General features: G+C 36.9%; 1 protein-coding gene across 1 annotated transcript in view; it reads right to left on the bottom strand.

The window, feature by feature from the left end:
• The window catches only part of LOC102887120 (zinc finger protein 721), a 30,217-nt gene that overhangs the window by 12,530 nt on the left and 1,076 nt on the right, over positions 1-16,611 (bottom strand). Inside the window, exons 2-5 of the mRNA XM_025051840.1 lie at positions 15,110-15,195; positions 13,112-13,238; positions 12,765-12,860; positions 8,396-9,563 (exon numbers count right to left, since the gene is read on the bottom strand). Coding sequence (XP_024907608.1) covers positions 8,396-9,563; positions 12,765-12,860; positions 13,112-13,238; positions 15,110-15,195 — 1,477 coding nt within the window. The remainder of the gene's footprint in view (positions 1-8,395; positions 9,564-12,764; positions 12,861-13,111; positions 13,239-15,109; positions 15,196-16,611) is intronic.

The following is a 16,611-nucleotide window of genomic DNA, read 5'->3' as shown; positions in this document are numbered from 1 at the left end:
TGCCGGGGAGCGCCCGAAAACCCGGAAACCCGGATCCGGCGGAGCGCGCCCACGAGGGCTGCCCAGACCCAGGGGCGGTGGCCACCCAAGCAGACCGCCTTACTTTTTCTGACAGTGGTCCCCAGAGACTACGCGACTGGGAGCTCTTCCAGTGGGGAAGCCCCTTCTCTGTCATTCATTCATTCATTCAACTGTCTTCTTAGTGCCTAGGTCTGCCATGCATTGTTACAAGGTCGGAGGATACAGCAGTTATCAAAATGCAGTCCCTGCTTTCTTGCATCTTATATCCAATGAGACTAAATAGACAAAAAAAATAATAATAATAAAAAATAATATCCCAGGTGATAAGGGTTATGAGGAAAAGGAAAGCAGTGTGTAGAGTGGGGGACAGAGGATAACTGGAGTTCCTCTTTCTGTTAATAGTGGGCTAGGATATTTATAACAACTCCCCTCAGAAAGCAATAATAAAAAATAAGTCTGGAACATAGCTAGATAGATAGATAGATAGATAGATAAATGTTTATATATAAAATATGCTTATATATATAATGCTTATATATATAATGCTTATATACATACATACATATATATATTAATGTTCTTAGAGGTGTGTGTTAATTTGCTAGGGCTGTCATAAAATAACACCAACTGGGTGGCTTAAATGACAGAACTGTATTTTCTCACAGTTGTGGAGGCTAAAAATCCAGGATCCAGGTCTCAGCGGAGTTGATTTCTTCTGAGACCTTTCTCTTTGGCTTGCAAATGACTGTGTCTTCATTTGGTCTTCTCTGTGTATCCTCACCTGGTCTCTCCTCCCTGTGTTCTCACATGGTCTTTCCTTCTTGTACTTGCGTGCCCCTGGTGTCTGTGTGCACAAATTTCCTTTTCTTATAAGGACACCAGTCAGTTGGGTTTAGAGCACAACCTAACGCTTCATTTTAACTCAATTATCTCTTTAAAGTGATTAAGTTTAATCACTGAAATATGTGATTAAATATACAGTACTGGGGGTTAGGGTTTTGACATATGAATTTTGGGACACACAATTCAGCCCATAACAAGGTGTCTAAGAGATGGCAAGATAGAATTACCAGGCCATAAGCTGGAAAGCCAGGATCCAAGGAGGTAATCCAACTTGGAACACTGGAAGATGCTTTTGCCCTGAGGCATTTAGCTAGCTGGAAAATGATGATCTTCCTTTTGTACTTCAAAGGAGAAAAAAATAAATAAAACACAATGTGTAAGGAGTAAAATAGAAGACCCTCTGTATAATAACTGGGACTCCAAAGGGCTACACCTTCAGGATGAGGATGAATTGGTAGTGGAATAGCTTGAGAGGAATTTACAGGCTGGGGTCAAATTGTCTGTCTTAAGTCTTAGTCTTGGTTTCAGGTGGTCTCTAACTGTAATGTCACCAGATAGATAACTGGCAAAAGCGAATACAAATCCTCACTGGAGGAAAGCATTATATTTTTAGGCCTTAAATTGTTCCTACACAAAAGTTATCATAGAAATTTTAAGTACAGAATTAAAGATAAACAGGTACACAGGAAACTAGACTATTTTTGGTGAATGTTTCATCAGAAACATAAACGGAAAAAGACGTGCAAAAATAACTTGTTTTGGAATTATCAGATGCAAACTATAAAATAATTTCTATTTTCTTTGTTCAAAGAAATAAATGATAACAGACAGTTTGGGCAGGTATCTGGAAACTATAAAAAGGGATAGAGCAGGTATAAAAAAAGAACTAAATAGAAATTCTATGAGAAATACCATAACAAAATTAAGAACTCAGTGGATATGTAGACATAGCTGAATAGAGAATAAATGAAATAGAAAGTAGGTCAGAAGAGATTATCCAGAATAGAGCATTGAGAAACAAAAAGGTAGAATATACAGAAGAGAGGATAAGAGACATACATGATTCAGTGAGAAGGGGTCTAGCATAAGTTTAAAAAACTAGAGCAGAAACAGTATTTGAAGAGATAATGGCTGAATTTTTTTCAGTACTTTTGAAACCAACCAGATCACAGATATTAGAACTCAAATAACTACCTAATGGGATAAATGAAAAGAAATCCACACTTAGACACATTATAGTTAAACTTCAAAAAACCGAAGACAAAGAGAAAATCTTAAAAGTAGCTGTGGTGGTTTTAAAATACATCCATTCCTCCCTCTAATATGTAGAGATCAATTTCTCTTCCCTTGAATGTGAGGCAGACTCACTTCTAAAGAATAGAATATGGGGAAGTGATTGTGTGTGATTTCAGAAGGTAAGTCATAAAAGACATTACCACTTCTACCTTGCATACTCTTTGCTTGCTCTGAGGAAAGCCAGCTGAATAACCAGCATCAGCTTGCCAGCCACATGAGTGAGCCATCTTGGAAGTGTATTCTCTATCCTCAATCACGCTTTCAGATGACTCTAACATCAGCTGACGTCTTGATGGCAACTTCATATTGACTGCATCCTGAGCCAGAACTTCCCATCTAAGCAGCTTCTGAGTTACTGATCCATGAAAATTGTGAGATTAAAAAATGTTTATTTTTTAAGCCAATAAGTTTTAGAGTTGTTATGCAGCAATTGCTAACTAATGCAGTGGCAAAATTTGGTGACTAATACAAGTGGCATTATAACAGCAAATTTATCTCAGCAATAAAGCAATGATGGAAGCCAGAAGATTATGCAATGAAATCTTCAATGTTTTGTGAGAAAATAATTGACAATCAGTTATTCAGTGCAGAGTAAACAAAAAAAAAAATCCTTCAAGAATAGAAGTGACATAAAGACATTTTCAGACAAATAAAAACTAAGTTTGCCAGCAGAAGATTATACTAAAGGAAATTCTCAAGGTTGAATTTCAGGTAGAAAGAATATGATTCCAGATGAAAGCACAAAGATACAAAAAGGAAAGAAAAACAAAGAAACCAGAATATATAACTAAATCTAAATGAGCATTTACAGACTAAAAATTTTTTATTTGTGAGGTTTTAAAAGATATAATTAAAATACCCAAGAAAAATAGCACATAGGTCAGAAGGGGATGGAGTTAAAATATCCTAAGTTAAAATATAACATTTTAAGTGTTAATTACATTAAACTAAGTTTAAGTTAAAGTACCCTAAGGACTATCTTGGAGGAGGGTAGACGTATTCATTAACATTAATTTTATAACATTAAATAAGTAAAAAAATGTACATCAGCTAGAATACTTCTATTACTGAACATAAAAATCTCTTATAAAATTATAGTAATTAAGAAAATGTGGTAGGTATTGGTGAAATAATAGGTAAACTGAACAATGGAACAGAACAGGATCCAGATTCAGACACAAACATTGATCATCCATCATCTGATTTATGACAAGGGTGGGGGAAAGAAGGTCTTTTTAATAAATTGGTACTGAGTCAGTTGGATATTCATGTGTACCCCTACTTTACAGCACAAAAATTAGTCTAGATGGTTTGCAGAGCTAAATGTGATAGGTAAAACAATGAAACTTTAGAACATAGTAGGAGAATATTATAACCTTGCAATAGGCATAGATTTATTACATGGGATGAAAAGTGCTAAACATAAAGAAAAAACTGATAAATTAACCCAGATAAAATTAAGAACCAATTAAATTTCAGACACTTCTAGTGGGAATATAAATTAGTACAATTATTCTGGAAAAGCATTTGTCAGTATTTACTAAAGCCAAACATTATGACGCAGTAATCCCATTCCTGGGTATACACCCAACAGGAATGCATACATATGTTCACCAAAAGACATAAATACTAGAATGTTTATAGCACACTCTTTATATTAGCCCCAAACTGGAAACTACTCAAATGCCTATTAACAGTGAAGTGGGTAAATAAATATTTCGGTATCACAAAATGGAGTACACACGACAATGAAAATAAACATTCAACAACTACACACAACATTAATGAATCACACAAACACAATGTTGAGCAAAGGAAGCCAGACACAAAAGAATACACACCATGTAATTCCATTTATATAAAGTACAAAAACAGGTGAAATTAACCTATGGTTTTAGACATTATCCTTTGGAGAATAATGACTGAAATGCTATAATTTCTGTTCTTAATCTATGAGCTGGTTACATAGACGTATTTAATTTTGAAATTCATCAAGATAGCCATATGTATGCGTTTATCTGTATGACTATTATAATTTAATAAAGTTTTTTTCAGATGCATGTTATAACTTTCAGGGCAACCACTAAAAGAAGTAGAGTACCTAACTTCAAACTAGTAAAGAGGGTGAAAGGAATGATAAAATATAATCAACCCAAAAGAGAATAACTATAAGAAGTGGGGAGATATTTTATAGAGGGTAATCAAGGAAAAGTTCCTCTGATGAGATGCTATTTGAACAGAGACCTGATAGACAGGAAGTGAACCATGTTGATATCTGGAGAAAGAGCATGTTAGCAGTAGGCAAAAGTCTCTGAGGTGGAAGCACTTGTGGGCATGTGCATCGACTTGCAAGGAATGTGATATTAAGACAAACTATAGTAAGAACATTGGATCTATTTTAAAAAAAAAATGGGAAGCCCTTGAGAGTTTTGAACTGAGAAGCAGGATGATCTTACTTCTATATTAACAAAATCATTTGGGTGCTATTTGGAGAATGAACCATGGAGGATGCAAGTGCACGATAATCCAAGTGAGAGAAAATCATGTACTGGACTTGGTAGTAGTAGTGGAGGTGATGAGAAAAGATATATTTTGAAGATAGAGCCCACAGAATTTTTGATGGATTTAATGTAGAGTTCGAGGCGTCAAGGATGAGTCTGACTAAGTAGATGTCCCCATTTATGGAAACAAGAAACATTGGAGGTAGAGCAGGTTCAGAAATGGACTTGTTAAATTTGAGATGCCTAATACACATCCAGGAGTCAACTATGCACTAAAAATTAAGAGTCTGAAGTGCAGAGAGAGTTTGGAGTTGGAAATATAAATTTGGGTGTACTATGGTCAGAAAATCTGTGTCCCCTGAAACTTCGTATGTTGAAATCCTAATGCCCAATATGATATTTAGAAGGTGGGACCTTTAGGAGGTGCTTAGGTCATAAGGGTGGAAACCTCATGAATGGGATTAGTGCTCTTATAAAGAGAGACCCCACTGGGATCCCTAGCCCATTAAGTATGTGAAGACCCTTCAGCAGTCTGTGAAGGTAGACACTGTTGAAGGGGTGGAGCCTGGCTTTCACTGGCAAAAGTGGATGAGGCCCCTACAGTTCCCATGTAGCCTTAGTCTCCTTTCCAGCCCTGCATCTAACCCCTGGTCTCTACTGTCTCTGGTGTCCCTGATTCCAGAGCAACTCTGGTCCTTCTCCAGGGAACAAACTTCTAGTCTCCTCCGAGATGAGGGAAAGTGGTAATGGAACGGAGAAAGGGATGAGAGAGGAATGTGTGTGTAGCAGCCTGCTGTATGGGGTAGGTGAGGGGATCTTGGGATCTAATTACAGAATTCCAACCAATTCCAATTTTCAGCCCCTCGTCTTCCATGATGCCCAGTGTCTCCAAGGCCTGTCTTCCCAGGGACTTCTTCTTGCCCGTATACTTATCTGTAGGCTATGCTAAATCAGTAACCACTCTTCTTCAAAATTATGTTGACATCTCCTGTCTGCTGTTGTATTGTCTTTTACCCACCCTTAGCTTTTTATTCACTCATGCTTAAAAAACCAAGGTAAGCTTATGTTGTTAATCAGCCATATTTAACTGCATTTTTGGCAAATTAATTTAAAAATACCCTGCCATCTTAAAAGTATGTCAGTTATAATTCATAGTTCTTAGAGGCCTATAAACTGCATCCATTTGCAAAGCAAAAGAGAAAAAAAAAAGAAAGAAACAGAAAGATCTTGCCTACAAAATCTACATAGGAAAGTATAGGTATCACCTTTCTCTGCTGTTATCAGGGATACATAATTCAAGCAGTTCAAATCAGAACAATTCAACAAATATTCGAGTCCCTACTATGTGATATACATCAATGAAAAAAACAGATCCTTGCCCTCATGGAGCTTATATACTAGTAGGGAGAGACAATAGTAAACTGTAAGCACAATAAATGTGTAAAAATATCTATTATATTAGGTGATATGTGGTAACAAAAAAAAAAGAGCAAATTAAGGTGGTTTAGGAATATTGGAGCTGGGGAGTAAGGAACAGGTTGAGATGCTAAGTATAAGCAGCATGATCAGGATAGGCTTCAGTGAAAACACAACATCTGAGCAAAGTTCGAGAAGGTAAGGGTATAGGACATCTAAAGGAATAGCTAGTGCAAAGGCCCGATGTCAGGAACAAAGCTGGAGCTCATGAGGGAGGTCTGGGCTGGAGATGTGAATTTGACAGTTAAATAGAGATTGTATTTTATGCCATAAGGCTATATGAGATTACCGAGACAAGGACTGTTGATAAAGTGCCTGTCATGCCTTGTCCTGAAAGAAGCCATTAGAAAACCCCAAACTCTTAGGAAACCTAAGACCACAGAAACATGATAGAACATATATAAGGAACAGTGTGTATTCTCTCTTCCCTTTGAACCATCAAAGTCATACAAGGACTTAAGACCTAGAAGCCAGTTAAGAAAGAAAGTAAATGTAGTAATACAAAAAATCTAGAGATAATGTTATAGTCCAGATTTACAGCTTTACTTTTGATAGTTCACACAATGCTCAGGCAATTGAATTGTTCTGCCACCTAAGAAGCTGAATTTGACCTATCTCCAATTATGTTTAGAAGGATGCATTATCTATTAAGTGTAGTGAAGTACTATGAGTCGGTTCCTCCACTTCCTCCCTCATACTTCCCTGCCTCAATATGGTCCTTGCAGTCACCTTCTCCCTGGTCCTCTTTAGTGGGTCTCTAGATGTGTTGTTCTGGGGGTTACCTCTAAATCCCTCCCAATCAACAGAATGCACATTTTCAAATCTAATACTATACATTTATCAAAGGGAAAAGTAAAAAAATTAAAATGGCAACCACTGATCTCAATATATCTGTCTTCAAAAAGTCATCAATATGTATTAAGGAATTATGGCCTAATAATTTTAGGTGTAATAACGGCATTGTGGCTGTCTTAAAAATGAGTGCTTATTTTTTAGAGACACATCCCAAAGTACCTATGAACAAAAAAAAAGCATCACTATACACTGAAGTCTTCATAAATATCTCCATAAATAATACCTAGCTTCCACAACAGCTTTACAAATGTGATTTCTTAAAATTCTTGCAACAAAATACAAAAGGAATTGATAAGGACATAAGACTTGTGACATAGATATATACACAAACATAGTAATTTGACATTAAATGTGTTTCTTGCCATTATTAGTCACTTACATAATCTATAGCAGAAGTGGCAAACTACAGCCTTTGGACTACATATAACCCAATATCTGTTTCTTAAATAAAATTTATTGGAACACAGCTACATTCATTCATTCATTTAAGTTCTTAACTAGGGACAATCTTAATCCCCAGGGAATATCTAGCAATGTCTGGAGACATTTTTGGTTGTCACTATGGGCGGGGGAACCACTGGCATCTAGTGACCAGAGATAAACAGTGCACAGGACAGCTGCCCATAACAAAGTATCCAGCCCAAAAGATCAGCAATGCCAAGGCTGAGATACCCTGGATCATACATTATCTCTGGATGCTTCTACACTAAAATGGTAGAGTTCACCATTTCTGACGGAGGCCTTATGGCCCATAACACCTAACAAACCTATTTACTACCTGGCCCCTTACAGAAAAAGTTTGCCAATTCTTCTTCATAAGAAACCATATATCTTATGTATGTATGTATATATATACGTGTATATATACATAAAACATACTTATGAATATTTTACGTATCTCATGTATAGTAGGTTATCAATCAATTTTAGATAACTACCTTTAACATTTTTTCTTCTTGAAATGAGCCAACGAATATTTTTATTTATACCTCTTCCAGCCATATAAAGGTCTAAGTAAAAGTTGCTCTGATTCATTAAAGGGATATTTAAAACAGTGATTCTCAAAAGCCAGTCCCCAGATCACTGACCTGCCATGATGAAATTTCCACTGGCCTATAGAGAAATGAGAAAAATAAAGACAAATTTGGGAGATTTTCACAAAGGTGACTTAATATAAAGGGCTGTTCTTTATGATTAAATCTTTCCTATATGTTTAAATATTAAAACGCCTTTCTTTTCTGAAACACTGTTAATAATAGGTGGGTTTTTTAATATGGCAAAATTAATAGTTGTAACTTTGGGTCAAACCAATGAAAATATTGGTTTTTGAAATCTAAGTCAGAAAATCACCGATTTAAAGGCTTTTGCTCCAAGATGAGGATTCTTTGATGTTGAACGTATTTCACATATCATTGCTAAAGGTATTTCTTAAATGTGTTTTGCAATGTCTAATAAGTGATGAACTACAGCTGAAGGCTTTTCCACATTCATTACAATCATAAGGTTTTTCTCCAGTATGAATTCTCTGATGTTTAGCAAAGGATGAATCATGCCTAAAGGCTTTCCCACAATGATTGCATTCATAAGGTTTCACTCCAGTGTGTACTCTCTGATGAATAGAAAGATGTATTCTCTGGCTAAAAGCTTTCCCACATTCCTTACATGTATATGGTCTTTCTCCAGTATGAGTTCTCTGGTGTTGAGTTAGATATGTGCTGTGGCTGAAGGTTTTACTGCATACATTACAAACATAGGGTTTCACACCAGTATGAATAATCTCATGTTGCCTAAGGTGTCTAATCTGGAAAAATGTTTTTCCACAGTCTTTGCATGTAAAAGGTTTTTCTTTAACATGAGTTCTCAGATGCTGGATCAGCCCAATGCTCTGGCTGAATGTTTTTTCACATACACCACATTCATAGGGCTTCTCCCCAGTATGAATTCTCACATGTTGAGTAAGAGATGATGGGTGTCTGAAGGTTTTCCCACATTCCTTACATTCATAGGGTTTCTCACCAGTGTGGATTCTCTGATGTGGAATAAGGGATGAACTTTGGCTAAAGGCTTTTCCACATTCTTTACATCTGAAAGGTTTCTCACCAGTATGAATTCTCATGTGTTCTGTAAGGTGAATAAGCTGTTTGAAGATTTTTTCACAAATATTACACTCAAAGGTTTTCAATCTCGTATAACTCCTTGAATGATTAATCAAATCTAAATGGTATCTACTTCTCTTTTTAGCTTTGTCATATTTATGGTCTCTTTTTCTTGGAGGACTTACTGGTCCTGGAATAACTTTTGAACTCACATTAATACTTTTCTCAAATCTGTTAGATTCTTGGCCTCTCTCCTGAGTAAGCATTTTCTTGTGGATCAAGGGGATTTGCCCCTCACCCATTCCTTGGTTTTCCTGGTGACTTTCTAACTTAACACGTCTGGTGATTCTTCCAAATGTGGAATACAAGGTGCTTCCTCTTGTGGACCTTTCCAGCATCAGGCCATGGTGTAATTCTTCCCACGAAATATCATTCTTTAAGGTTAATTCTTTGGATTCTGTTTTACTCTCCAAGTCTGAAAGAAATCCAAAAATACAAATGACCCATATTCACTTCATTTTAAAAAATAAATGGCCATAGTAAGAACAGGAGAGAAAAACAATAACATACTAGGTAAGGAAGCTTGGACTTTAAATGTGATCCTTCCACCTAGAAAGCTAATGTGAAGGAAGTGAGGAAGTGGTATAAGGAAGCTGTCAAGAGATGACTTTAAAAAATTGGGAGAGTTCAACCATGTGAACTGCAAGAGGAAATGGAGTAAGAAGCAAGCATTGGTGTAAGGGCAAAAATCAAGAGATAAGATTAAGGAAGACAGGATTCTAACACCATATCATGTCAAGCCCATATTTCTATGACAAAATTTTCTTTATTAAAAATTTTAAAGTATTTATCTCATATTTTTTACACCTTAAAATAAAACATTAAATAATATAGGAATTGATTCACTAAAATGGGGTAGCCTCTCTCAACCTCATCCCCATTCCCTCCAGTCTCTTAGGATTGTGGATGGCATCTGTTCAGAGATTTCTCAACAACATGTGATGGGAATGTCTGCATTTACAGATATATGGTCACATATATACATTTGCACAAAGAAGGGATTGTGGTATACATATAGTTCTGTATGTGTTTTGTTTTGTTTTTTAACTCGTCTATATTTTTAGGCCCCCTTTTACCATGTCTATGTATTTATTATATTTACCTCATTCTTTTTAACGACCGCATTACACTTAATGAATATATCATAATTTGACTTTTCCTTACTGAAAAATAGTATTTTAATTATCTAATTTTTCATTTTCCCATTATACATACATTTGTGTACACTCCTACTAGTGTTTCATAGGATTTACTAAAGAGGAATTACTGGGTCGTGGGTATGTGTGCTCTCGGTGAATGTGAGTGCCTTTCCCTGCAAACTCACGGGATTTTTATCAATCTTCAAAATTTTTGCCTATATAAGAGGTGAAAAATGGTCTCAATTTGTGCAAAAATATTAACTGTGTTGTAAAATCTTAAAGGACAGAGATAAATCTTCTATTACATTTTTGGATGAAGATGTTTCCCTGATTTTTACTCTTTTCCTATCTTTCCATTCAGACCCTGCCTTCCTAAAACGCTATTTCCTGTTCACAGTGCAATCTTATTCCCCAGGATTTCTAACCTCACTTTAGTAATAGCAGATACAAAGTGTTCTTTTGGAGAAGATTTAAAACACAAGTGAAGATGTTTAGATTACTTAATACGGGGAATAAGGAGTTACTTAACTTTCTTTTTAGGGTAAGAACAGGATATATATTTTGAGTGGTTAAATCTGGCAGTAACAATCAAAATGATTCAGAGAAAGAAAATAAGACATCAATAAATGTAACTAGAAAATCACAGTAATAGGCATGAGATGATGGGAACTTGCCTTAGCAAGTTCAACAGAGATGAAGAGTAGAAGTGGATCTAACATGTAATATCAAAGAAGAAACCATGGGAAATGCAGAGAAAACAGAGTAGAAAGCATGATTCATTGTTGCTGATATCAAGATTTCTAGCATTAGAAACTAAAAGAACAAGAGAAGTCAGGATGAGACACTTGTTTAGGAGAGAATATGTCTTCTGTTACTTAATGTACTGGGTTTGAAGTGACAACAGTGCATCTATATAGAGATGTCCTAAATATCAGGGATATATGGGAATAGAGTTCATTTGAATGTATAAGACCGAGATGAAAATATGGAGAATATAGGTATCAAAGGGATAGCTGAAACCATCACAATTCATTTGTGGGAGTTTGTACAGAAACAGAATTGCAGTGTAAAAGACAGGGGCTCCTTAGAGATTGTGGCAGAGACTGCTGGCTGCCACAATCTGAATATACAACTATATATATTTCTGAATATACAACTATATATATTTTAGGCCCCCTTTTACCATGAATATACAACTATATATATTTCTGAATATACAACTATATATATTTCCCAGTCCTCCTTGAATCTGATTGAGTTAAGTGACAAAGGTCTCCCCCATGAAGTGAAGGAGAGTGAAGGTGATGTGAACCACTCCAGCTGGCCCATACGAAACTCCCAAATGAGCTCCCCTTGCACTTATCCTACTGCTGGCTAAATTCAGATGATGAGGAGGCTCTAGGAGATTTTGGAGCCACCAGGCAGAAGAAATTCTGGTCCCAGATTCACCAGGTGGAAAAGAACTGTCCACTGAACCAACAAACCAGTATATAAGTGAGAAATTCCTATTCCATCTGAGACAAATTTTAGAGTCCATTTGCTGTGGTAGTTTAGCCTATCCTAGCAAAGGTGGAAAGGATAAACCTGTATCAAAAGGATATTGATAAGAAGCACTGAGAAAGAAATAAGACAGAGGAGACAAAACTATTAAATTAGCTGTTGGAGGAAAGAATACCGAGAAGGTGATGAAGTCTATATAACCTAATGCTGGCCTGTAGAATAGTGCCATAAGAACACAAGCTGTAGAGTTGGAGTCAGAATGATTAGAATTCAAATATTGGCTCCACCAAGTAGTAGTTCAGTGATCTTGTACAAATTTCTCACTCTATGAGCTTTTTTTCCCCATTTGTAAGATGAGGCTAAAGTAGGCACAGGACTCACAGAGGCCAGCTCATTAAATAGCTATCATTACTACTGTTCTTAGAAGTTGACAAAGCCACAAGATTTGGTAAGGAATTCTGTGGCGATTTCTTAAAGAGTCATAAATTATCTGAAATAAAAAGTTAAGTCACACAAATTAAAAAGATAATCAGAATTGAAGCTATGATCACAGAATAAAATGTAGTAGGAAAATTTTAAATGGAATCATGAGAGAAAGTGAAATCTATGATAAAATGACATGAGAATCCAGTGAAGAGTACTGTATTTAATGAGGAGAGATCCGTGGATACCTGAATGTACAGGAGAAAGAAACTATGATCAGGGTAGGTTTTGGAATGCTAGAGAAAGCAAGAAAATCATGGAAGTCAGATCAGGAGATATGGTAAAGAAGACTTACCCTGACGAGAAAGGCGTCTCTTCCTCTGACTCCAGAGAAACTAATGAGGAGAGGCAAATGCAGGAAACAGGTAACAGTGGTAATCAGGTTTCTTGTGAGTTCCATTCTAACGGCCTCAGCCTTTCCTCACAGCCCAGAGCAGCTTTTGAGTGGAACTCTCTGGCAAACATGACAAAGACCCCATCTGTCTTACTCTTACCTGAACTTGGACCTCCTGAAATCTCTCTCTCAGTCAGCCAGGGTTCTTCTCCCTTCTCCAACTGGGAAATGACACCAGGTTTAGAAAGCTCGTATCCTGCTCATGGAGAAGAAAAAACTGTATGTGCTGAGGTCAAAAAGCTATCTCAAGAATTTAAGAGAGTTCTTTGGTATTCAGACCTTCTAAAGGGTGGAGTACAAAGACCAGGGCACAAAAGACCACAGCAATCCTGACCTGGTATAGAAACCTATAAAAGAGAACCTAAAGCCCCAGCATAGCACTTAACTTAGAAATAAAGATTTTCTTCCAATAGGTAGGTTCTAGTTACGAGGGGGACCCATCCTTACCCACTGAGATCAGGTTCCCATAGTTCTCCAGCATCACCTCCCGGTACAGATTCCGGTGAGCAGGGGCCAGATGCCCCCACTCCTCCTGGGTGAAGTCCACAGATATGTCCTTGAAAGTTAACAGTTCCTAGAACATCAAATATGTTCCTTTTCAGCCAGAGTTCAGGAATTTGTTCTGAACTTATTTAATCTTTTAAGATTCTAGTCAAGTTTTCCTGGACACTCTCTTGGAAACTGTTTGGCTGATGATTCTCTGCTGGAGGTTACAAAAACAATGCCTAGGGCATGTAAGCTGTCTTTTGCAACTTAAAACTTGGCAGAAAGCAAAATACTCATGAAATATTAAAGAAGGTCACAGAACATTGTGTAGTAATTTAGATTAAGGACAATAAAGATCAGAAATATTTGAGAAAGAGGAGAGTTCAAAAGGGGCAAAGGCCATAAGAAGAGACAGAGACCACTGTTGGGCTGAAAGAATTAGTGAAAATGAGAACATTTCAGCTTGAGTAAAAAATTAGTAGCTGGGTATTTCTGTTAGTAAGAAAAGTATGTGAGAATAGCATGTTTCTGGAGAGTGCAGGAATTACACTTAGTAAGGAAGATTCCCTGATGGAAGCTGACATTCTGCATTATAAAGTACAAGAGCCTGTTATATTTGATCTACACAAATTTAATAACCATTTGATAGCTATTTAAAAAAAATATTCCCAAATGCAAAGAGAACTCAAAAGCCAGAAGACTCAGATAATAACGAATTCCTTAAGTATGGAGACTATTTTAATGTTTTTTATGTACTATAAATAATGTATTTCATACCTATTAGGCTGATATTAGCATCCACATTTAACAAATGACAAACAATTTCAGGAAGGTAAAACACATGGGACTAAATCCTGTACCATGTGATTTTGGAAGCTAAGACGCCCCACTTTAAAACACTTCTCATGGATGTACCTTGACATAATCATGCTAAACGAAATAAGCCAGACAGAAAAAGTTGAAAACCACATGATATCACTTATATGTGGAATATAAACTTAAAAGCAACGAACGAACAGGACAAACAAACAGAGACTCATGGACATGGACAACTGACTAGTGGTTACCAGAGCGGGAGGGAAGGGGGGAGGACGGATATAGATGGAGTGAAAGAGGTCAAATACGTGGTGACAGAAAGAAATCTAACTATGGGAGGGGACCACACAATGCAATATATATATGCCTTACTCTTAAATTGTACACCTGAAACTTACTGGATTTCGTTAATCGATGTCATAAAAAAATTAAAAATTTTTAAAAATAAAATAAACACTTCTGTCCTATAATAGTATCTTCTATATTGGTTTTCTCTGATTATAATTTTCTTGAGTTTCCCTATGCTTCTGGGGTTTGGGAGCACAGAGCTTTGTCAGTGCCACTGGTTTTCTCATTTATGATATACGGACACTGTTACTCTACTCTTAGAAGTTTTTTTTCCTTTTCTGTTCAGCCTATTTAGTTGTTGCCTTTCATGATCCACTAGTAGCTTCTCTATTCATTTCTCTTTTCAGCTACATTGTGCTCCAGGATATGACCAAAAATCCTCTCTCAGTGGTCATTAATGAAGTTTATACATCTCCAAGAATACCAGAATCTGATTCTGTTCATTTTAAAATGCCACTTAAAATGTTTACAATGTTTTTCTTTTTCCCAGATGACATCCCTGAAGTTTAAGAGTAAGAACTACACAATAAAATTTTACCCCCCACCCACCGCCCCCCCGCCAGCATAATTGTTAAATGCGTTGCATAAATGGCTAGAGATTTGCTAGAAACAAGAGGATTCCTGAGGAAGGTTACTACTGGTGGGGAAATTACCTGTGAAATCAATGGGTTCAGCCTCGTTTCAAACAGGCTAAGAAAATCCAAGCCAGGAAGTCAAAGTCAAAGAAAAGCAAAGTCTAGGGCTCTTAAAATCTGAGAAACAATTTCAAGAAAGTGACAGGAAACTCCGACCCACCTGGGATTCTGTTGTAGAGGGCCCCGGGGTCACTTCATTCTGGAAACTTTCTCCCTGAGTCTCATTAGCATTCTGAGATAGCAGAACTAGAGAAGGAAAAGAGCTATGAGGTTTGTATCTCCCAGATCGCCCAAATCAAAAAACTGTCTGCAGACCTGCTAATGTGGCTCCTCCCTCAATACATTCAAGAAGACGGACATTTAGAACAGCTCCAAAGCAGACTGGAACCTCCCTAACGAGGATCTGCAGTGCACTGCTTTGGGGATTAATGTTTCTCAATGTCAGTGCTAGTCCGAAAGCACCCATCTGCCAGGCCACGCCTCTATCCAAAAATCCTCAGAGGTTTCCCACTGACAAGAAAGAAAAATCCAAACATTTCACCATGGCTTCAAAATCCTCCACCACCAGTCCAAAACTGCTTCTCCAAGTATTATCTCCCTCTAAACATCATCCTCATCCACTGGCCACACTCCCCCACATCATCCTATTCACCATTCATTGAACATACCTGGATAGCACCCACCTCAAGTACTTTCCCCCAGGGTCCTACTACTGAAAAACTGAGGTATCCTTCTGGACCAGTTCGAGTGAAGTTTTCTCAGGACATCCTTAAAAAGAAGACACGTTCCTCTCCCCTGTACTCCCCCAAGGCTTGGTTTTATTCTCTGGTATCTATCCCAGGCTGCCTATTATATTTGTTTTTATATTTATCTCCTTCAATTGAGTGTAATTATGAGGATATGGGTAGAAACTGTATTTGGTTTATTTTTCCCCATCTTTTAAAGTGTTAAACATAACACCCTGCCAGGTTGCTAGAATCCAAGAAATAGCAGCTGAATTTGAGGTATTAAATTACAAATTAGGAATGAAGGCACACAAATCATTGTCCTTGTATTTTTTTCCCAACTTTTTATCATGAATATCGAACACTCATATATCCACCATCTACATTCAATGACTATTAACATTGGCCATATTGGCTTCATCCATCTGTATTTTTTTCTAAACTGTTTTGCAGTTACAGACATCGTGATACTTCATCCAAAAACACTTCAAATAACATTCTTCTACTGCGTAACCATAATATGATTTATCACAATACCATTTTTAACTCTACAGTATCATCTAAAAATTCAGTCCATATTCAGATTTCCTCCATTGTTCCCAAATTGTCTTTTTTTATGGCTTTTTTCCTAACCTGGGGCCAGTCAAGGTTCACACAAAGTGGTTGTTATCTCTAGTCTCTCTTACTCTAGAATAGTATTTCCCCCTTTTCCAGGACTTTAGCTTTTTTAGAGACCAGAACAGTCTGACTGTATCCTCATGGTGGGGTTTATCTTATTTCTCCATTCCCTGTATTTTCTTTAAACCAGAAGTTCGCCTTTAAGCTTAATTTAGGATCAGGTTAAACATTTTTGGCAAGAATACCTTATGAGTGATACCATGTCCCTTATATTACCCAGAAGGTGCAAAATGCCAGTTTATCCCATTATTGGGACACT

Source organism: Pteropus alecto, unplaced genomic scaffold (assembly GCF_000325575.1).
Source record: "Pteropus alecto unplaced genomic scaffold, ASM32557v1 scaffold170, whole genome shotgun sequence".
Lineage (NCBI taxonomy): Eukaryota > Metazoa > Chordata > Mammalia > Chiroptera > Pteropodidae > Pteropus > Pteropus alecto.
Note: the sequence above shows the minus strand (reverse complement) of the source record. Positions and strands in the feature narration are given on the sequence as shown.